The 15,528-nt window shown below is 54.3% G+C and overlaps 4 protein-coding genes across 4 annotated transcripts; all 4 read left to right on the top strand.

The window, feature by feature from the left end:
* The first annotated feature begins 1,412 nt into the window (after positions 1 to 1,412).
* VE01_08913 (uncharacterized protein) lies at positions 1,413 to 6,532 on the top strand. Its single transcript, XM_018278331.2, has 3 exons — positions 1,413 to 3,963; positions 4,020 to 5,506; positions 5,560 to 6,532. The coding sequence occupies exons 1-3, from the start codon at positions 3,583 to 3,585 to the stop codon at positions 5,819 to 5,821; spliced, it is 2,130 nt and encodes a 709-aa protein (XP_018126622.1). The 5' UTR covers positions 1,413 to 3,582; the 3' UTR covers positions 5,822 to 6,532.
* A 533-nt stretch (positions 6,533 to 7,065) lies between these two features.
* On the top strand, positions 7,066 to 8,466 carry VE01_08914 (uncharacterized protein; the record flags this gene model as incomplete). Its single annotated transcript, XM_018278332.2, has 3 exons — positions 7,066 to 7,925; positions 8,020 to 8,108; positions 8,190 to 8,466. The coding sequence occupies exons 1-3, from the start codon at positions 7,656 to 7,658 to the stop codon at positions 8,464 to 8,466; spliced, it is 636 nt and encodes a 211-aa protein (XP_018126629.2). The 5' UTR covers positions 7,066 to 7,655.
* A 562-nt stretch (positions 8,467 to 9,028) lies between these two features.
* On the top strand, positions 9,029 to 10,704 carry VE01_08915 (uncharacterized protein; the record flags this gene model as incomplete). Its single annotated transcript, XM_018278333.2, has 1 exon — positions 9,029 to 10,704. The coding sequence occupies exon 1, from the start codon at positions 9,268 to 9,270 to the stop codon at positions 10,702 to 10,704; it is 1,437 nt and encodes a 478-aa protein (XP_018126628.2). The 5' UTR covers positions 9,029 to 9,267.
* Positions 10,705 to 13,131: 2,427 nt separating this feature from the next.
* Positions 13,132 to 14,339, top strand: VE01_08916 (uncharacterized protein; the record flags this gene model as incomplete). Its single annotated transcript, XM_018278334.2, has 2 exons — positions 13,132 to 13,499; positions 13,797 to 14,339. Exons 1-2 carry the CDS (start codon positions 13,155 to 13,157, stop codon positions 14,337 to 14,339), a joined length of 888 nt encoding a protein of 295 aa, XP_018126627.1. The 5' UTR covers positions 13,132 to 13,154.
* Between the last annotated feature and the right edge of the window lie 1,189 nt (positions 14,340 to 15,528).

Consider the following 15,528-nt stretch of genomic DNA (forward strand, 5'->3'; position numbering starts at 1 on the left):
TGGCAAGTGCTATGATGAGATCGACAGTCGACTTGCTGTATACTGCCACACGTCCTTTTGGCTGTGCTCAGACCCGGCTTCCAGAAGCATCATATCCCAGCTAGAAGGAGCGGGGTTTTGTTCTGGCGTACGAGTTCAGCTGCAGCTTAATCAACTAAACGTTGTCTTGCTGTCAGGTGACTATGGGAAGTTCCTTGCATAGATCTCTGTGGTCTGGACAATGCCAATGTCATCGGCGCGAAGACGCTATTGAAAACGTCTTGGCTATGATGTGGAGAACCTCATTCCTCGGACGGAGATCCTTGGGATACGAGTTATCACCTGCTCCATCTGATATCATGAAGGTTGTCCAGTTGTGGATTCGGTGGAGACGGCTGTCAATATCGTCAAGGTTGGGGAATCCCATCAAGCCACTATTTCCGTAGAATTATGAGGCACCCTACTATGCCGTCGCCAAACTATTGGGAGGCACTGGGATAGTACGGGGATTGTGCTCAAAGCACAGAAATGATCCCCGTCACATGGAGCTAATACCTTGTACTTGGATGGGGGTTTATATTGCAAAGTGATAGCGATGACAGCGATTGATGACCTTCGTAAGGCCTGACTGTACCACACCACAGTCTGCAGATGCTGTACGTACAAAGTATGCGACAGAGAGACCTGGGGATGCCCAATATATCACACTTGGTATATAGCATCACGTGACACACACTGTTGAGATTCGTTCTGGAGGGGGACAAGGGAAGTCACTCCAAAAGGAATAGACATCAATAATGGTGCATATCACCCCATAACTATAGCTATAGCTGCAATACTACCGACATGGCCGCGCAAAGCGCAAGTATACGCAGTATACGCGGAATATTTCCAGCATGTTATTACTCGGGGATGCCGTACGGTATATCCACAGACACACCTTGATGTCGCCCTGCGACCTTCCTCATATTGTATCATCTCCCGGCGCCGTCGGTATGGGCAGTCCATACCCCCCTCCCCACTGCTCCACCCCCAACTTTTGACGTTGCGATAGGTCTATCATTCGCGCCACCGGAGAGCTTCAGCTTTGATTGGAAGGACCGATCTTCGCGCGCGCGAGTGTTCGACGAGGACTGCGCACTCATTGCAAGCTGTGCCAGAATTAATGAGATCGCCCGAGTACCGTGGCTGTGGAAGACGCAGAGAGAGATTACGGAGAAAGGGACTCCGCACTCCTCTACGGGCTACTCATGCCCCCCACCATTAGCGCTGATGTGAAGTTGGGATGAGACGACTCGCAAGAGGGAAAGTGTGAGCGGCAACAATAGGGCGAGAGAGCGAGAGAGGGAAAGATACTCCGTATAACGAGGGGGCATATTGAAGGTGTGAAGGTCAGACACGTATCCTTGCAAAACACGTTGACATTTATGCAAGTTATGAGGGATGGGATGCATGTCGCGAGCACAACAGGACAGCAAGCAACCCCCATGTTGAGTACATGCGCATCTGGTACCACGGATACTCCACCTATCGACCGTCCACAAATGGTGTTCCACGACGGCTTCCACGCCACGGCTCCACTCTCCCACTCCGCGCCAGTTCAGACATTGCTTGCTCTCCCACCTCCCACCCTCTTCTCCATCTTTTTCGAAGTTGGGGTGTCTGGAGACCCCGCATTCAGTTTTGCGAGGGCATACAACCGAAACCGCGGGCGCGTATGAGATACCGGACTAGCCAGGAGGTGATGGAGGGTGAGCGCAAAGTAGTGGAGGGTGATGGGGAAAACGAGGAGGGCCAAGGACATCGGACGGAGATGAGATCAGAAGGCCGTTGAAGCGAGGCAGAGAGAGAGACTAAGAGGTGCAGCGGGAGGAGCGGAGTTATCTTGGGGCCCTTTTTGGTACGTATGGGGGCAGCTACCAACGGCTGGGTCGCCTTCGCCCCATCCCACGCCGACTTCGCAACGAGACCCTTTCGCATCTGCGCTCAACATTTCGCCATGGTGGCGCTGAGATCGTTAAACGGACGCGCCGCGCTGTGCCCACTGTGCGTGCATACCCTGACCTGGCGTCGGACGGCGAGAGTCCAAGCACCGTCCCAATCTCCACCTTCTGTGGGCGGTGGGTGACGAGTGAGCGGCACATCGTAAAGCAAGGGGGTGCTAAGTAACTTTCCGACAGCGGGTGGGCATTGCGTTTTGATGCTTCAACTGTCCCCGTCCCCGTCTTTCATCTTTCCTCTCCATCCATCGTCTTGCATCTCAGCCACTCACTTTAGGCCGCCTTGGAAGGGCTGTGACAGCGAGTGGCTGACATATCATTACCACATTTGGGTGACCGTCAAGACATCGGGCGAGGTGGATGAGGAGGAGCCATGGACTGAGATGGAGCACCTCAGCTCTCAGACATTTTTATTTCCCCCGCTCTGGTGGAGGTTATTTTACCAGGCCCTTGTACCCTGTTAGCCTGCTACTATGAGAAGTTGGACCTTCTGGCGTTGAATCTAGTGGCTTTCGAAGGCTGCTAGTATACCTAGCGTGGCAGTAGTATATACTACTGCCACTACTGCCACTACTGCGCATACTACTGTATAGCACAACTTTTTAATATCGAGGCCTCATGTCGAGCGCCTCCCTTCTGGAATCTTTCCAATTCGGTAAGCACGTGCCGACCCCGAACCCCAGATTCCACTCGGATACTGCTGGAAGGCTTGGAAGACCGGGAAGACTCCTGGATGACAATCTCCTGCACCGACTAAGCAGGCCCAGCATATCCAACAAAGCCCCGTCACTGGTCAGAACGCTTCCACATCCTCGCCGGGTGTTATGGACCTACTTCAAGGTTCCCTTACTAGCTACATAATCAACGCTACTAATCCCATCTATCTGCGCCCCGCGCGCTACAGACCGACTGTTGCTTCTACTCCTTCGTCTCATCTGTACATACTTGCATACTCACACTTGCCGATTCACCCTCTCACCTCGCACCTTTAACTACCTTCGAGTACCGCACCTCTCTCTTTTACCCCACGACATATCACCATACTGCATGATACTACACCCCTCTTTCCCCCTTCACCCCTCTCCTACTACTACCGCTACTACCAACTACTGTACCTCGATAATGCACACTACTCGGGAAACGAGCCCAATCTAGGATTCCCCATCGTCCGAAAGATTGAGTTTTTACTACCCTTGCCCGCCTACCTCACCCTAGTCGGCGCCTCGTTGTGAAAAGCTGCGGAAAGGGACACTGCAGCTGCCTCGCATCCTTAGCAACCGCCACCAAAGCGCTCAGATGGTGGCTGCACGTTGAAGTAGGCTACCAAAGAACGAAATACGCCAGAAAAACATCCACCCCACCCCCTCAATATACCCTCACAGTTCGGCTCGCTTTCCTTCAAATACAGGCCAGTCGCACGGCAACTAACGGCGGCCCCTCTCTTTCCTTGGACATCATCGATATATCGGGCCTCAACTCAAGACAGCCAATAATCGACGTGACGTCGCATTGCATCTGTACCTGTTTTCCTGCCCGGGTAATATCACGGGGGTATAACTACAACTCGTGGTACTAGAGTTCCCTTCGTCTGGCACCCAAAGCCATGGCCATGTCGAACTCGTCCCGAGATAACTCACCAGCGGCCTCAGAGTCTACACAAGGCAAGCACTACCCAATGTCGCGCGATAACTTCGCCATCGATCTGCCCTCCCCACACCTATCGGCGACGTCGAACGGCGTTATCAAATCGCCGAACTCTCTCAAATCCCCCACTGACCGACGCGGCCTGAGTTTCAGCCGTGAAGGCATCCTCGGATCGGCCCAGAAGGCGCGGAACCTGTCCCAGTCATCGGGAGACCGGGATTCTACCACGAATGGAAATGGACTGCAGAACAGGAAGGACAGTGATGATGGAATTAACCCTCTCAAAAGGAGGAATACAGATGCAGGAAGTGACTATCCCAGGCGGAGGGCTACTATAGCTGTATGCACGCCATGATCCACCGCTGCGCTGACCTACCTGGCTAACATGCAGTGTAGTGCGAGATATGCAGGTCACGGAAATCGCGCTGCGATGGGTCGAAGCCAAAGTGCCGGCTCTGCGTTGAGCTCGGCGCAGAGTGCATTTATCGTGAGCCTGGCATCAAGCTCGATGCTGGGGATAAGCTCATTCTGGAACACCTTTCACGCATAGAGGGTCTTTTACAGTCAAATCTAGTGAGCCAGACAAATCAATTGGCTCTTACGTCGGGATCGCCAGCTGTCAGCAGCAGCACGGCTATCAGCAATGAAGAGATGATCCAGAATCACGTAAACTTCGTTTCTATGATTCCAGTTACTGGTCTTGGAACGTGGACCAGCCCGCCCACCAACATTTCCACAATGCCAAAAGAGCACACGAACGCAGCGCTCCACCTCCTCCAGTGGCCTGTCATCCGCGATCTGGTATCTCGGCCTTACGACCCGCAAATTCTACTTCAATTGGAGATGTCTCGCGAACCACTCACCCTACCGAAATCGCTGCGTCTCGACCTCTCCAACACAGCAGCATACATCCGAGCATTCTTCTCGCGGGTCAATGTATGGTATGCAGTTGTTAACCCCTTCAACTGGCCGAGTCACTACCGCGTTGCGCTATCTAACGGTTTCCGCGAAGGACCAGAGTCCTGCATCGTCCTCCTCGTCTTGGCCTTGGGACAGGCGTCAGTACACGGTTCCATTTCCAGGGTACCGCTCTCGGAGGAGACGCCAGGACTCTCGTTCTTCGCGTCTGCATGGGCCATTTTACCAGCCCTCATGACGCGCAACACGGTGCTAAGCGCACAGTGCATGGTTCTAGCTTCGGCGTACCTTTTCTATCTAGTCCGTCCCCTGGAGGCATGGACGCTGCTGAGCAGCACCAGCACGAAGCTCCAGCTCCTTCTTTCAGGACCTGGGCGCGTACCTCCGGAGGAGCGCGAGCTGAGCGAGAGGGTGTACTGGAATGCTCTGCTCTTCGAGTCTGATCTCCTGGCTGAGCTCGATCTCCCTCATTCTGGTATTGTCCAGTTTGAGGAATGCGTCGGGCTTCCAGGTGGATTCGTTGAGTTCGAGCACTTTGATCATATGGAGGATCCCGAGGCTGCGGACAACGCGCAGTTTGTCGGCCGCGACGAGCTGTGGTACTTCCTAGCTGAAATCGCCCTCAGGCGACTGCTGAATAGAGTGAGCCAGCTCATCTACAGCAAAGACAGCGTAGCGACGATGAGTGCTCTGGAGCCAGTCGTAGCCGAACTGGACTTCCAGCTGGGACAGTGGTACGAGAGTCTCCCGCTGGCCCTGCAGTTCCCATACACGCGAGGCCTCCTGGCCGACCCGGTCCAGACCGTGCTTCGTCTGCGCTTTTATGCATGCAGGACTATAATCTTCCGACCGTATATCTTGGCCGTCCTGGACAACGAGGCAGCGGCTTTGGATCCCGCGGTTCGCGAGAACTGTCGCAAGTGTCTCGATGCCGCGATTCGCCAATTGGAGAACATAACGGCACAGTAAGTTCACCCCATCTCTCCCTCTCTCCTTGGCCCCTTCTAACAACCCGTAGCCACGCAGGTCACATGCCATATCTCTGGCAAGGCGCGCTCTCCATCGTATCGCAGACCCTCCTCGTAATGGGCGCCACCATGTCCCCGTCGCTAGCGCCCCTCCTCCCACCCCCCGACCAAATGGACGCCATCATCAACGGCGTCGTCGAAGAAATCGCCCGCTACAGCCGTCTCGCGCCGTCTCTGGCCCTCTCGGCTGAGATCATTCGCGAAGCCGAGGCGCGCCGTCAAGACGCCCTAGGAGGCATGGGTATGCGCTGAGCTCCATCACCCCCACACCACAACAAAGATCATCGTGACGGGCAAAAGTCGAGCCGCCTCGAGTCTAGGCCAGCACCCAGCCAGCGCGGGTGATCCACCCAGGTTGCCCACACTCGCTTCAGCCATCGATTGGCTCAGCCCCGGTAGCGGCAGAGTGAGTGCGAAAGGCCCGACTTGACGGACGGGGTTCGAGGCCCTGGGAAGCGCCCCTTTCCTATTTCCCCCCTGCTGGACCCATTCGTGGTGGAGGGCGCGGGGCGGGGTTATGTAGGCCAGTGTTGGATTTGGGTGGTAGGAGCGTCGGTTGGCGGACCGCGGATCCGGTCGGGGATTTCGTCACGTGCGGGTTGGACGGCCCGCCGGGGAATCTGCGGTCCGAGGATCTGCCGGTGAGGTTGCTTGGAGGTGTCAAAGCACCGCTGTTTGGGCTGCAATTGAGGGGATTTGGGGACGTGGGTTGGAGGGGAGGAGGGAGGCTTCTTATACCGGTGGAGATGAGGTTTCGGGACAGGTTCCCGTCGTTTCCTTTTTTTGTCAGCTTTGATGCCATCGTCGGGGAAAGTCCGGCATGTATGGGAGATGGGAGAGCATGTGGAGGTGGGATTGGATGTCATTGCTGGGTGTTATTTTCTTTTTTGCGCGCATACTACATATGTTTTTGCTGCGTACATATTTTGGTTCTGGGTTTTGTGGGAGTAAAGAGGATGGGGTTTGGGGTGTGTATGGATATGGGTTGTGGGCTGGATGGGGAAGGCGCGGTGGGAGTCTGGATGGGATGGGAAGGGATGGGAAATGGGAAAATGGAAAGAGAAGGGAAGGAGGAGTGCTATCTGGGCTCAGTTTGCTCATCACTCACTCAGTCAGTCAGTCAGTCTATCTATTGATTATATATAGTATATAGTTGGACAATTTACATATATGGAATTTATACCGTGTCAGTCACGTGCATCCCAGGATGTATCCCAGTGTTTTTGTGATTTGAGAGAAGCTTAGTTAGTGTTGTTGGAGATGCATAGAGTGCTTACATACGTCTCCAAGCATACGTAAAGTCTTTTCTACTCTGACCTGTCAAACTGCCAATATATCAAGCCTCAATTTCCTCTCAACTACCGCCCCGGCTTTGTTAGTGACTGCCGCACCACAAACAACCGCCGCCGACGCACCGCCACAGATTGTAAGTAGCATGGGGCGGCCCATAACGTCGATCAGCACCCCCAATTTAACCCCGTCCTCTCCCCTCTACTCTCTTCCCAACGTCACCACCTCCCTCTCATCTCCATATCCTCCAAATGCTAAGTCTATCCTCTATCTCTGTCGTCTATCTCTCTCATATTTCTCACTTTCTCACTTCTCAACTGCCTAAACTCCCCTATATTCAACCAAAGCCATTCCCGACAGCGGCCCGATGCCCTCCGATCATCCCCCGACTCCCGAGAAAGTGGCCTGATTTTTAGTCGTTAGCTGCGTTCTCCGCACCAGGGTTGGTCCAGACACAAGCAAAGACCAAGACAATCAGGTAGGGAACGGTGGCGGCATATCTCGATTTTTCGTCTCCTCTTCCTCCTCTCGTCACTCTTCTTCCTTTTCTCGTTACTGTACTACTATACTATATTCCTGTTACTGTTCTCGATACCTGATTTCTACTCCTGGTATACAAGGCAGCTCCCCGTACTGCATCGCATCGAAAGTCTTCGTGCCGCGCTTATCGTGAGACATACCACTGAGACAATCCAAATCACCATCTGCTTCCCTTCTGTCTACCCCGCCACGACACAGCACTCACCAGCATACTGGTACCCCGCACACCTCACACGACACCCTCATCTCACCTCATATGCAAAGCACCAAGATGTTCCCCGACGTCCACCGCGCCGCCCGGCGCCGCTACTCCATCCTCCCCGTCCCCAAGGACCTTATCCCCAGCACGGGCGAGAGCAAGGCGCAGATCCTCTGGGTCGGGTGCTCGGACAGCTGGATCACCGAGACGGCGGCGCTGGATGTGCTGCCGCAGGAGACGTTTGTGCATCGCAATCTGGGGAGCGTGATGAGTAATGGGGATTTGAGCTCGGCGAGTGCGATTGCGTATTGTGTTGATTTGTTGGAGGTGAGTTGGTTGATACCTACCTGGAGCTGGAGGATGGGAGGGGAGAGGGGAGTCATGGGAAAATAGAAAAGGGGGCTAATAGGTGTCTGCGTAGGTGAAGCATATTGTCGTCTGCGGACACTACGACTGTGTACTATTCAAGGAGGCCAGCGAGGCCCCAACAGCGATAGACGGGTGGTACGAGTAAGTTCCCCCTTTCCCCTTCCCACTCCCCCCTCCTACCCTCCTACATACCAATTCCACCAGCTAACCCCCACCTCCCAGAGACCTCTCCCGCCTCCGCGCCGCCAACGACGCCCTCCTCCCCGACCTAGAGACCGTACAGCGTGACCGCCACCTCGCGGAGGTCTACGTGCAGGCTGAGGTTGAGTGGGTGCGCTCGCAGCCGACGGTGGCGAAGGCGATTGCGGATCGTGGGTTGAAGGTGCATGCGTTTGTGTTTGATAAGGAGGAGGAGGCTTGTGTGAGGCTTGTGGAGGAGGGGGGTGAGGAGGGGGGGGTGGCGGAGGCGAATGGGGGGCCGAATGGGGTTGTTGCGTAAGTTGCTTAAGGGGAGGGTGCGGGAGATTGATGAAATGTTTGGGGGGGGTGGGAATGGTGGGGTGGGAGTGGAGGTACAAAAATGTGTGCTATTGATGAATACCTTTAGATAGATGGGGGTTGAGAGTGTGAATGAAATTTATGCCAATATTGTTTTATATTTGAGATATTGAGTTTGGATTTAATATTGAGATTGCAGATTATGACATGAATGCCTTCAACATCCTCTTTAAGAGTGAATAGGAGCGTTTCATCCAAGCTATTGATACTCTGGACATACCGACGGAGGAATTGAGAGATTGAGGTTGGATGTGTTGATATGAGAATGTGAGTTGAGGTAGAGGTCGCATTTTTTATATATATTATGACAACGAGCAAGCGTAAGTAAGCCTCCTAACCTAGCGGGACTGTGTTGTTAAACCATAATAGAAAGGTGTGCGACTGAGCATTATATATTATTTTGATATCCTCTACTTTACGAGCATTCGGACGTTATGCGCGGCGTTTTCAAGATCGTGGTTTCGGAGCGTTTCCGCTGTCATCGCCAGCCTCGGCATGTGGACCTCCCATCTCCAAAATCGGTGAACGGCGGACGCATATACACCAACCACCGCATCTTGGAAACTGTACCCCTATTGAATCCGGAATTCCAAGGAGCAGGTTTCCCAACTCGCAAAAAATTGGATATTTCGCGCTGGAACCAGAAACCTCTACCCAGGGAAGATCACCGCCGTGGGATCGCCGGTATTCGGGTCAGCACTACCACAGGGCGCCGGCATAACCAATCCTCGCGACGTCAGAAATGCCTACTACTATGGCACTCGCAAGCAGTTCCAACATGTGTCGCGGTGTCACTATGGCATCTCCACGTCATTTTAAGCTTCGAGGGAGCGGCTGGCGAAGCTTAACGCAGGGACACTCTGCGCCCCTTCCGCACGCCGAAGGCAAGGCGCCCAGCGCATGCTCCACTCGCTGCCAATTTTCCAAACGGGAATATGAGTTCTCCAAGCCGTCCCTTTCAGTGATCCCTAGCAGGCAAAGTCCTATCAAACCCCCTCCACGGATAGGAACACCCACCACCCACGCCCGGCGCGTCTACAGCACCACCACCACCACCCCTACCGCCGTCAAACCCCAACGCCCCCTCCCCGCCTCCTACTACCGCGGCGGCACCTCCCGCGCGCCCATAATCCACCTCTCCTCCCTCCCCCCCACCCGCAGCTCCTGGCCCCCCCTCTTCCGCACCATCCTCGGCTCCCCCGACCCCTTCGGTCGACAACTCAACGGTCTCGGCGGTGGGATCTCTTCGTTGTCTAAATTATGTGTTGTTGGACCTTCCGAGAGGGAGGGGGTGGATGTGGAGTTTACGTTTGTGCAGATGGGGATTAGGGATGGGGTCGTGGATTATAGGGGGAGTTGTGGGAATATGACGGCGGGGGTGGCGGCGTTTGCGGTGGATGAGGGGTTGGTTGGGTTGCCTACTTCTGGAGAGGGAGAGGGGGAGGCGACGGTGAGGATTTATAATACAAACACTGATAAACTCATCGAAGCCACCGTCCCCCTCATCGCGGGTGAAGCAGCCGCGATGGGCGATTTCGCCATCTCCGGCGTCCCCGGCACAGGGGCGTGCATCAAGCTCGCCTTCCTCGACCCAGCGGGCTCGGTGACGGGGAAGTTGTTACCGACGGGGTCGGGGACGGATGTATTTGACGGCGTCGAGGTGACGTGTATCGATGCGTCGAATCCGTGTGTTTTCATCGCTGCCGAGAGTATGGGTGTCCCTGGCACTATCTCACCAGCTGAGATGAGCTCGCATCCGGATTTACTGAGGAGGTTGGAGTCAATACGGTGCCAGGCGGCGGTGAAGATGGGGATGTGTAGCACAGTCGAGGAGACGCCGGCGGGGGTGCCGAAGATTGCTCTCGTCTCCCCCCCTCCTCCCTCCCCGACAGCAGCGGGGGAAGAGGACAGCGGGGTGGATATTGTAGTCCGTGCTGTGTCGACGGGGGATCCGCATGGGGCGGTGCCGATTAGTGTTGGGGTGTCTGTGGCGGCAGCGGCGGGGGTGGAGGGGTCGGTTGTGCAGAGGGTTATGGGGGAGAGAGGGGGGGAAGGGTGTGTGGTGGCGCATCCGAGTGGGAGGATGGTGGTTGATGCGAAGTTTGTGGGGGGGAGGTTGGAGAGGGCGGTGGTGTTTAGGACGGCGAGGAGGATTATGAGGGGGTGGGTTTATGTTTAGGGGGGAGGGGTGTGGAAGAGTTCTTGGGGTGCTGTGAGAGGGGGAGTTAGGAGAGGCGCATTGGAAGTTGGAGGGTGAAGTTGGTGTTCTGAAGGAAGCGAAGCGGTTACGAGGGCACTTTGGAGATGAAAGTGATACTCTGAGCGAGACTGTTACGAGGGTATATTGAAATTGAAAGACGCGGTGTGCTGACTGGGAACTCGACATGCTACTCCGCCAAAAGATGACTCTGTGTATACGGTGGTAGGGACAATGCCATGAAGAGGTAGATGGTTACGAGGGCACATTAGAAGTGAAACGCGCGATGTGCTGACAGAACTCACGATGCTACTCTACTGGAAGAGAGATTAGTCGAGATCTTCGTTTCTGACATCTGCAAGTGGATGCCTTCGCTGCTGCGACGAGATCTTCGTTTCTGACAACTACGAGTGAGTGGATGTCTACGATACTTCGCACTGGGATGAATACGACCCCCAAGATATTATTGGCTGTGTGTGCTGTCAGTGATAGGGGAACTGGTACCGGACTTGCGGTACGAGGTCGATGATTCGTAAGCAGACTGTCATCATGGAGAGGGCCAATTGCTTCGGGTTGGGATTCTTGAGGTTGTACTTGGAGTTCCGGTAGGTGTGGATGGGTGAGAGGTTCTGGGATTTGGTACACCGGGTCGGCGGAGGAGATAAAAGATGGATAGGAGAGGGTGTATGGAATGGAGGATGCGCAGAAGGAGAGAGGAGGGAGGAAGAGAGAGTGAGAAGGTGAGATGGAGAGAGAGGATATAGACCCACTTGCCTCGTGTTTGGCCTCACCGGCTGTTAAGATTATAACGTTGTGTGTATGGCATCTGTAATTAAACCATAGCTAGATACCCGTTGTCTCATAGGAAAGTTTCATCGTAGAAATATCATAACAGTGTCACAGCGTCTCATCGCAGAAGCCACAGAAGTAAAAGAAGGGGGACGAGGTGGTTTAAGGAGGATATATCTCAGTCTTGGAAGCTGTCTTGCATACATGCACTCACGGAAGGCTCGGAAGTAGTCTCAACACCGTGGCAAGGCTGTTGTTTAGTCAGTAGTAGGATCATTCCATCCTAATTAAGAAGTGGCAAGATTGGACTTGCTGGCAGTGATAGATATATACACGGATATACGGGATAATAGTTAGTTACGACGGCGATAGGATGATGGCATTGTTTTGCTTGGTGGTAGTGTTTATTTGATTACTTCCTACCTCCACCGAACGGACTAACAATAATGATTACATAATTACGTAGCTTACGAGAGTCTTACATAAGTCTATTTACCGGGCTCCGGACATAACTTCCTCCCCACTCCGAACTTCCGCCCCGCCCCACCCCGCCGGCACGACATAAACGCATACGCAACGCAACTGGCTCACGTAAGAAATTACTAACAGATTACATAAGCTATACTGTCAAATCTACCCGAAGTATCCGTGGAACACTCATCATCCCTCTATCAGCTCCTCGTCATCCCTCTAAACTCTTCCAAACTCCAACGCAAGCCACAATCTCCAGCCTCAAAACCAGCCACTTCCTCAGCCACTTCTTCTCCCCTCCTGTCACCTTGTATCATTGCTCCCTCTCCCTCGCTCTTCCCTCTATCTTCCCTTCTCACTCTCTTGTCCCTCTCCCTCCCTCTCTCTTTCTTAACTTCCTCTCTCTTTCCCCCCTCTTCACAACTACTCTTTCTCCTCTGTTTACCTCCCAATTCGACGACAATATCATAATAATTCACCTTGATCCTCCGACTATCACCACTACTACCACAATTCCCTTTTTTTCACCTGATCCTCACTCTTCCCTGTGATCACAAATCAATAACTCCGATCAATACACAACTCTCACCCTCCCACTATTTACCAAGAGGAGGGCGCTACAAAGCTTCCCACCCCCCCCAGCGAATGAACGCGATGCAGCCGACTTTGGCCCCTGCGCCTCCACATCCTGCTCAGGTAAGCAGTGATTACTCCTCCTTCTTTGAGAAACCCCAAAGCCCGCCCCTCCGCCGCGCTCATCTCGTTTGTTTGCGCCCGAACCCGAGAGAGAGAGGGAGGCAAGGCGATAGCTGAGAAAGGCTTTCTCACTCTATAATTCCCCGCGCCCCCGCCGTCGCGCTCTCCCTGCATCTTCATTGCTGACTCAACGGTGCTGCACCGACAATAGCAGGATATGCATTCAGATAATGGTACGTACAATATACAAATCAAAATATCATCACGAGATTATTAGGAAGGACCGGAGGGAGGCAACACGACTCACTCTCATTGTCCGCCGCCTTACTCATCAATGCGCTTCCCATCACCACACCACCAACTCCCCCCCCATCCCCCTCTACCCTGAAGTCTGTGGGCTGCATAAACCTAACAACCCCCTCCCTCCTCTTGCTCACCTCTCTATTTCCCTGGCTCAGCATTGTGAGCGTGCTGACATGATTTCGCGTCTTCTCCCAGACCTAAGAGCCCAGCTGGCTGCAGTCATCAACAACCCACCAAGCCAGCACCAGTCGCAACAACAACAACAGCAGCTGCAGCATCCTCACCACCAGCCACCACCGCCGCATCTCGTCCATGGCTACAACGACGTGGCTTCCAACTCTGCAAGTCCGCACAACATCGATCCCGCCATCGCGGGCGCCGCGCACGCCCACCACGCCCTGGACATGATGGGTGGCAGCGCCGGCGGCGACAGCGGGGACGACAACGGTGATGGCCGGAAGGGCGGGAAGCGCGAGCTCTCACAGTCGAAACGCGCGGCGCAGAACCGCGCAGCTCAGGTACGTTGCGATCATTTTTCACGCGTTGGCGACGATAAGTCGTTTTCTATGATGGTTTGCGCATGGTCGTTGGGTTGCGATGGGGAGATCTTTTGACGTTCGCGCGACCTAAGGTCTGCTTTGTCAACTCTTATGGCATCACCATCCACAATCCAGCTTACGTAAACCATCAACCTTTCAATCACCCAACGTCCCTTCATCAAAGCAATTTATGGCATACAATCCATCAAATACCCCCTTTGCTATCAAACCCAAGAATTAACCCGATCGTTCGCTAACCAACCCTCCCCCCCGCAGCGCGCCTTCCGTCAACGCAAAGAGGGCTACATCAAGAAGCTCGAAGAGCAGGTCCGCGAGCTCCACACCCTCGAAGACAACTACAAGGTCATCCAGAACGAGAACTACTCCCTGCGCGACTACATCCTGCAGCTCCAGCGCCGCCTCCTCGAGTCACAAGGCGAATACCCCCAACCCCCCGCCGCCGTCTCGGTTCTCCTCAACCACCCCCACCAACACCAACAACATGAAGCTCCCCGCCGCGGCCCCGACCCAACCCCGCCAGCTGCGCACGCCCCCACCGCCGTGATGGGACAGTCGCCCGAACAGCAGCCTGGCAGTAGCCTGCAGAGCCAGATGGCGCCGCTGCAGGCGCAGCTTCAGGCTAGTGCGGCGCAGGCGGTGGCGGATCTGAGGGAGAGCGCGGCGAAGCAGAGGCAGGTGCAGGAGGAGTACCTGGCGAGGGGGACGTATAAGGGGGAGGGGGAGGGGGCGGCGGAGGAAGAGCTGAGTAGGCAGTTGCAGGGGAGTGCGGATATACCGGGGGGGATGGGGGGGATGTGAAGGGCGTGTCGTGAACATGGGTTGGGTGCCTGGAGGGGTTGAGTCATGTGGGAGGGGTTGTGACTCTTTGTCTGCCTGTTGCAACCACCCCGCCACTGTCCCGCTGTTAGGTACCTGGCACTCATGACACCTCGTCGCCTCTCTGGTCGTCACTCGCAACTCCGTCGTCGTCGTCATACTTGTGGCACTCCCATCGCCCGAGGTCGACGTTGCCAAGAATAGGACTCTACCACCCTCTTCTCACTCACCCGGATATATCTCATCCACCTCCCTATTTTCCTCTCAACTCGCTGGGTTTTACCGTCTTACCTCATTTCTTCACACAACCTTTTTTTTGTTTTTGGATTCAATGGGTTACTACTTCGCTGGTTGCGTTTTGTCGTAGAGCGGTGGGAGGGTTTGGTTTGGTTTGGTTGGTGTGTGTGGCGTTTTTTTGTCGATTATGATGTGTCTTTTGTTTTGTTTGTGTTGTTGTTGGAAGAGGATTGTATGGATGGAATGTGCAGTGGGTGAGGAAGGGGAGGAAGGGTTGTATGGATGATTTGTCTGGATGGGGATGGAATGGGATAGAGGAGGTAGTGGGAGCTAAAGGCTGGAATGGAAATGGATGCCGAGGAAAAGGAAGAGGAGGGAGTAGAGAAACTCCGATTATAGATGAATGATCTCACGCTTCACGACTGCTTGTTATTTGTACCTTTTATGTTTCTTGTCATGCTCTCGTGTTGGACTCTCTTCCCTCCTGTCTGCCATTTTAGTTTCCAAGAACTCGACTCATGTCGTAATACACCATCCCCTCTTTTTTTGATCATGGCATCCCTAGCATCGATACCCCCCCCCCCCCCCCCTTTTTCAACCTCTGCAGTACTGCCGAAAGCATCTCATAAGTATAAGAAAGGCCCGAGACATATGACCAGCTCACCATCGGAGAAATATTCATTCGTGGACACATGGTGGGGCTGTCGTGTTGCTGCCGTGACTTGATATCTGCTATTTCTGCACCCACCGCGCTGTGGAGGGGATGCTGAGCTGGATGCTGGGGTGGGGTTCTCGTCACCGCATCACCCTGTCATTAGTTGTTTCTCGTTGGTGGGGGCTGCTGTCGTTCCTGCGTTCTCGTCGGGGGTTAGCTGCTGTCACCTCAACACCCTGGCTCCATCAGACAGACAGCGGGACGTGTTTTGGTACATCT

Source organism: Pseudogymnoascus verrucosus (assembly GCF_001662655.1).
Source record: "Pseudogymnoascus verrucosus strain UAMH 10579 unplaced genomic scaffold scaffold_55, whole genome shotgun sequence".
NCBI lineage: Eukaryota > Fungi > Ascomycota > Leotiomycetes > Thelebolales > Thelebolaceae > Pseudogymnoascus > Pseudogymnoascus verrucosus.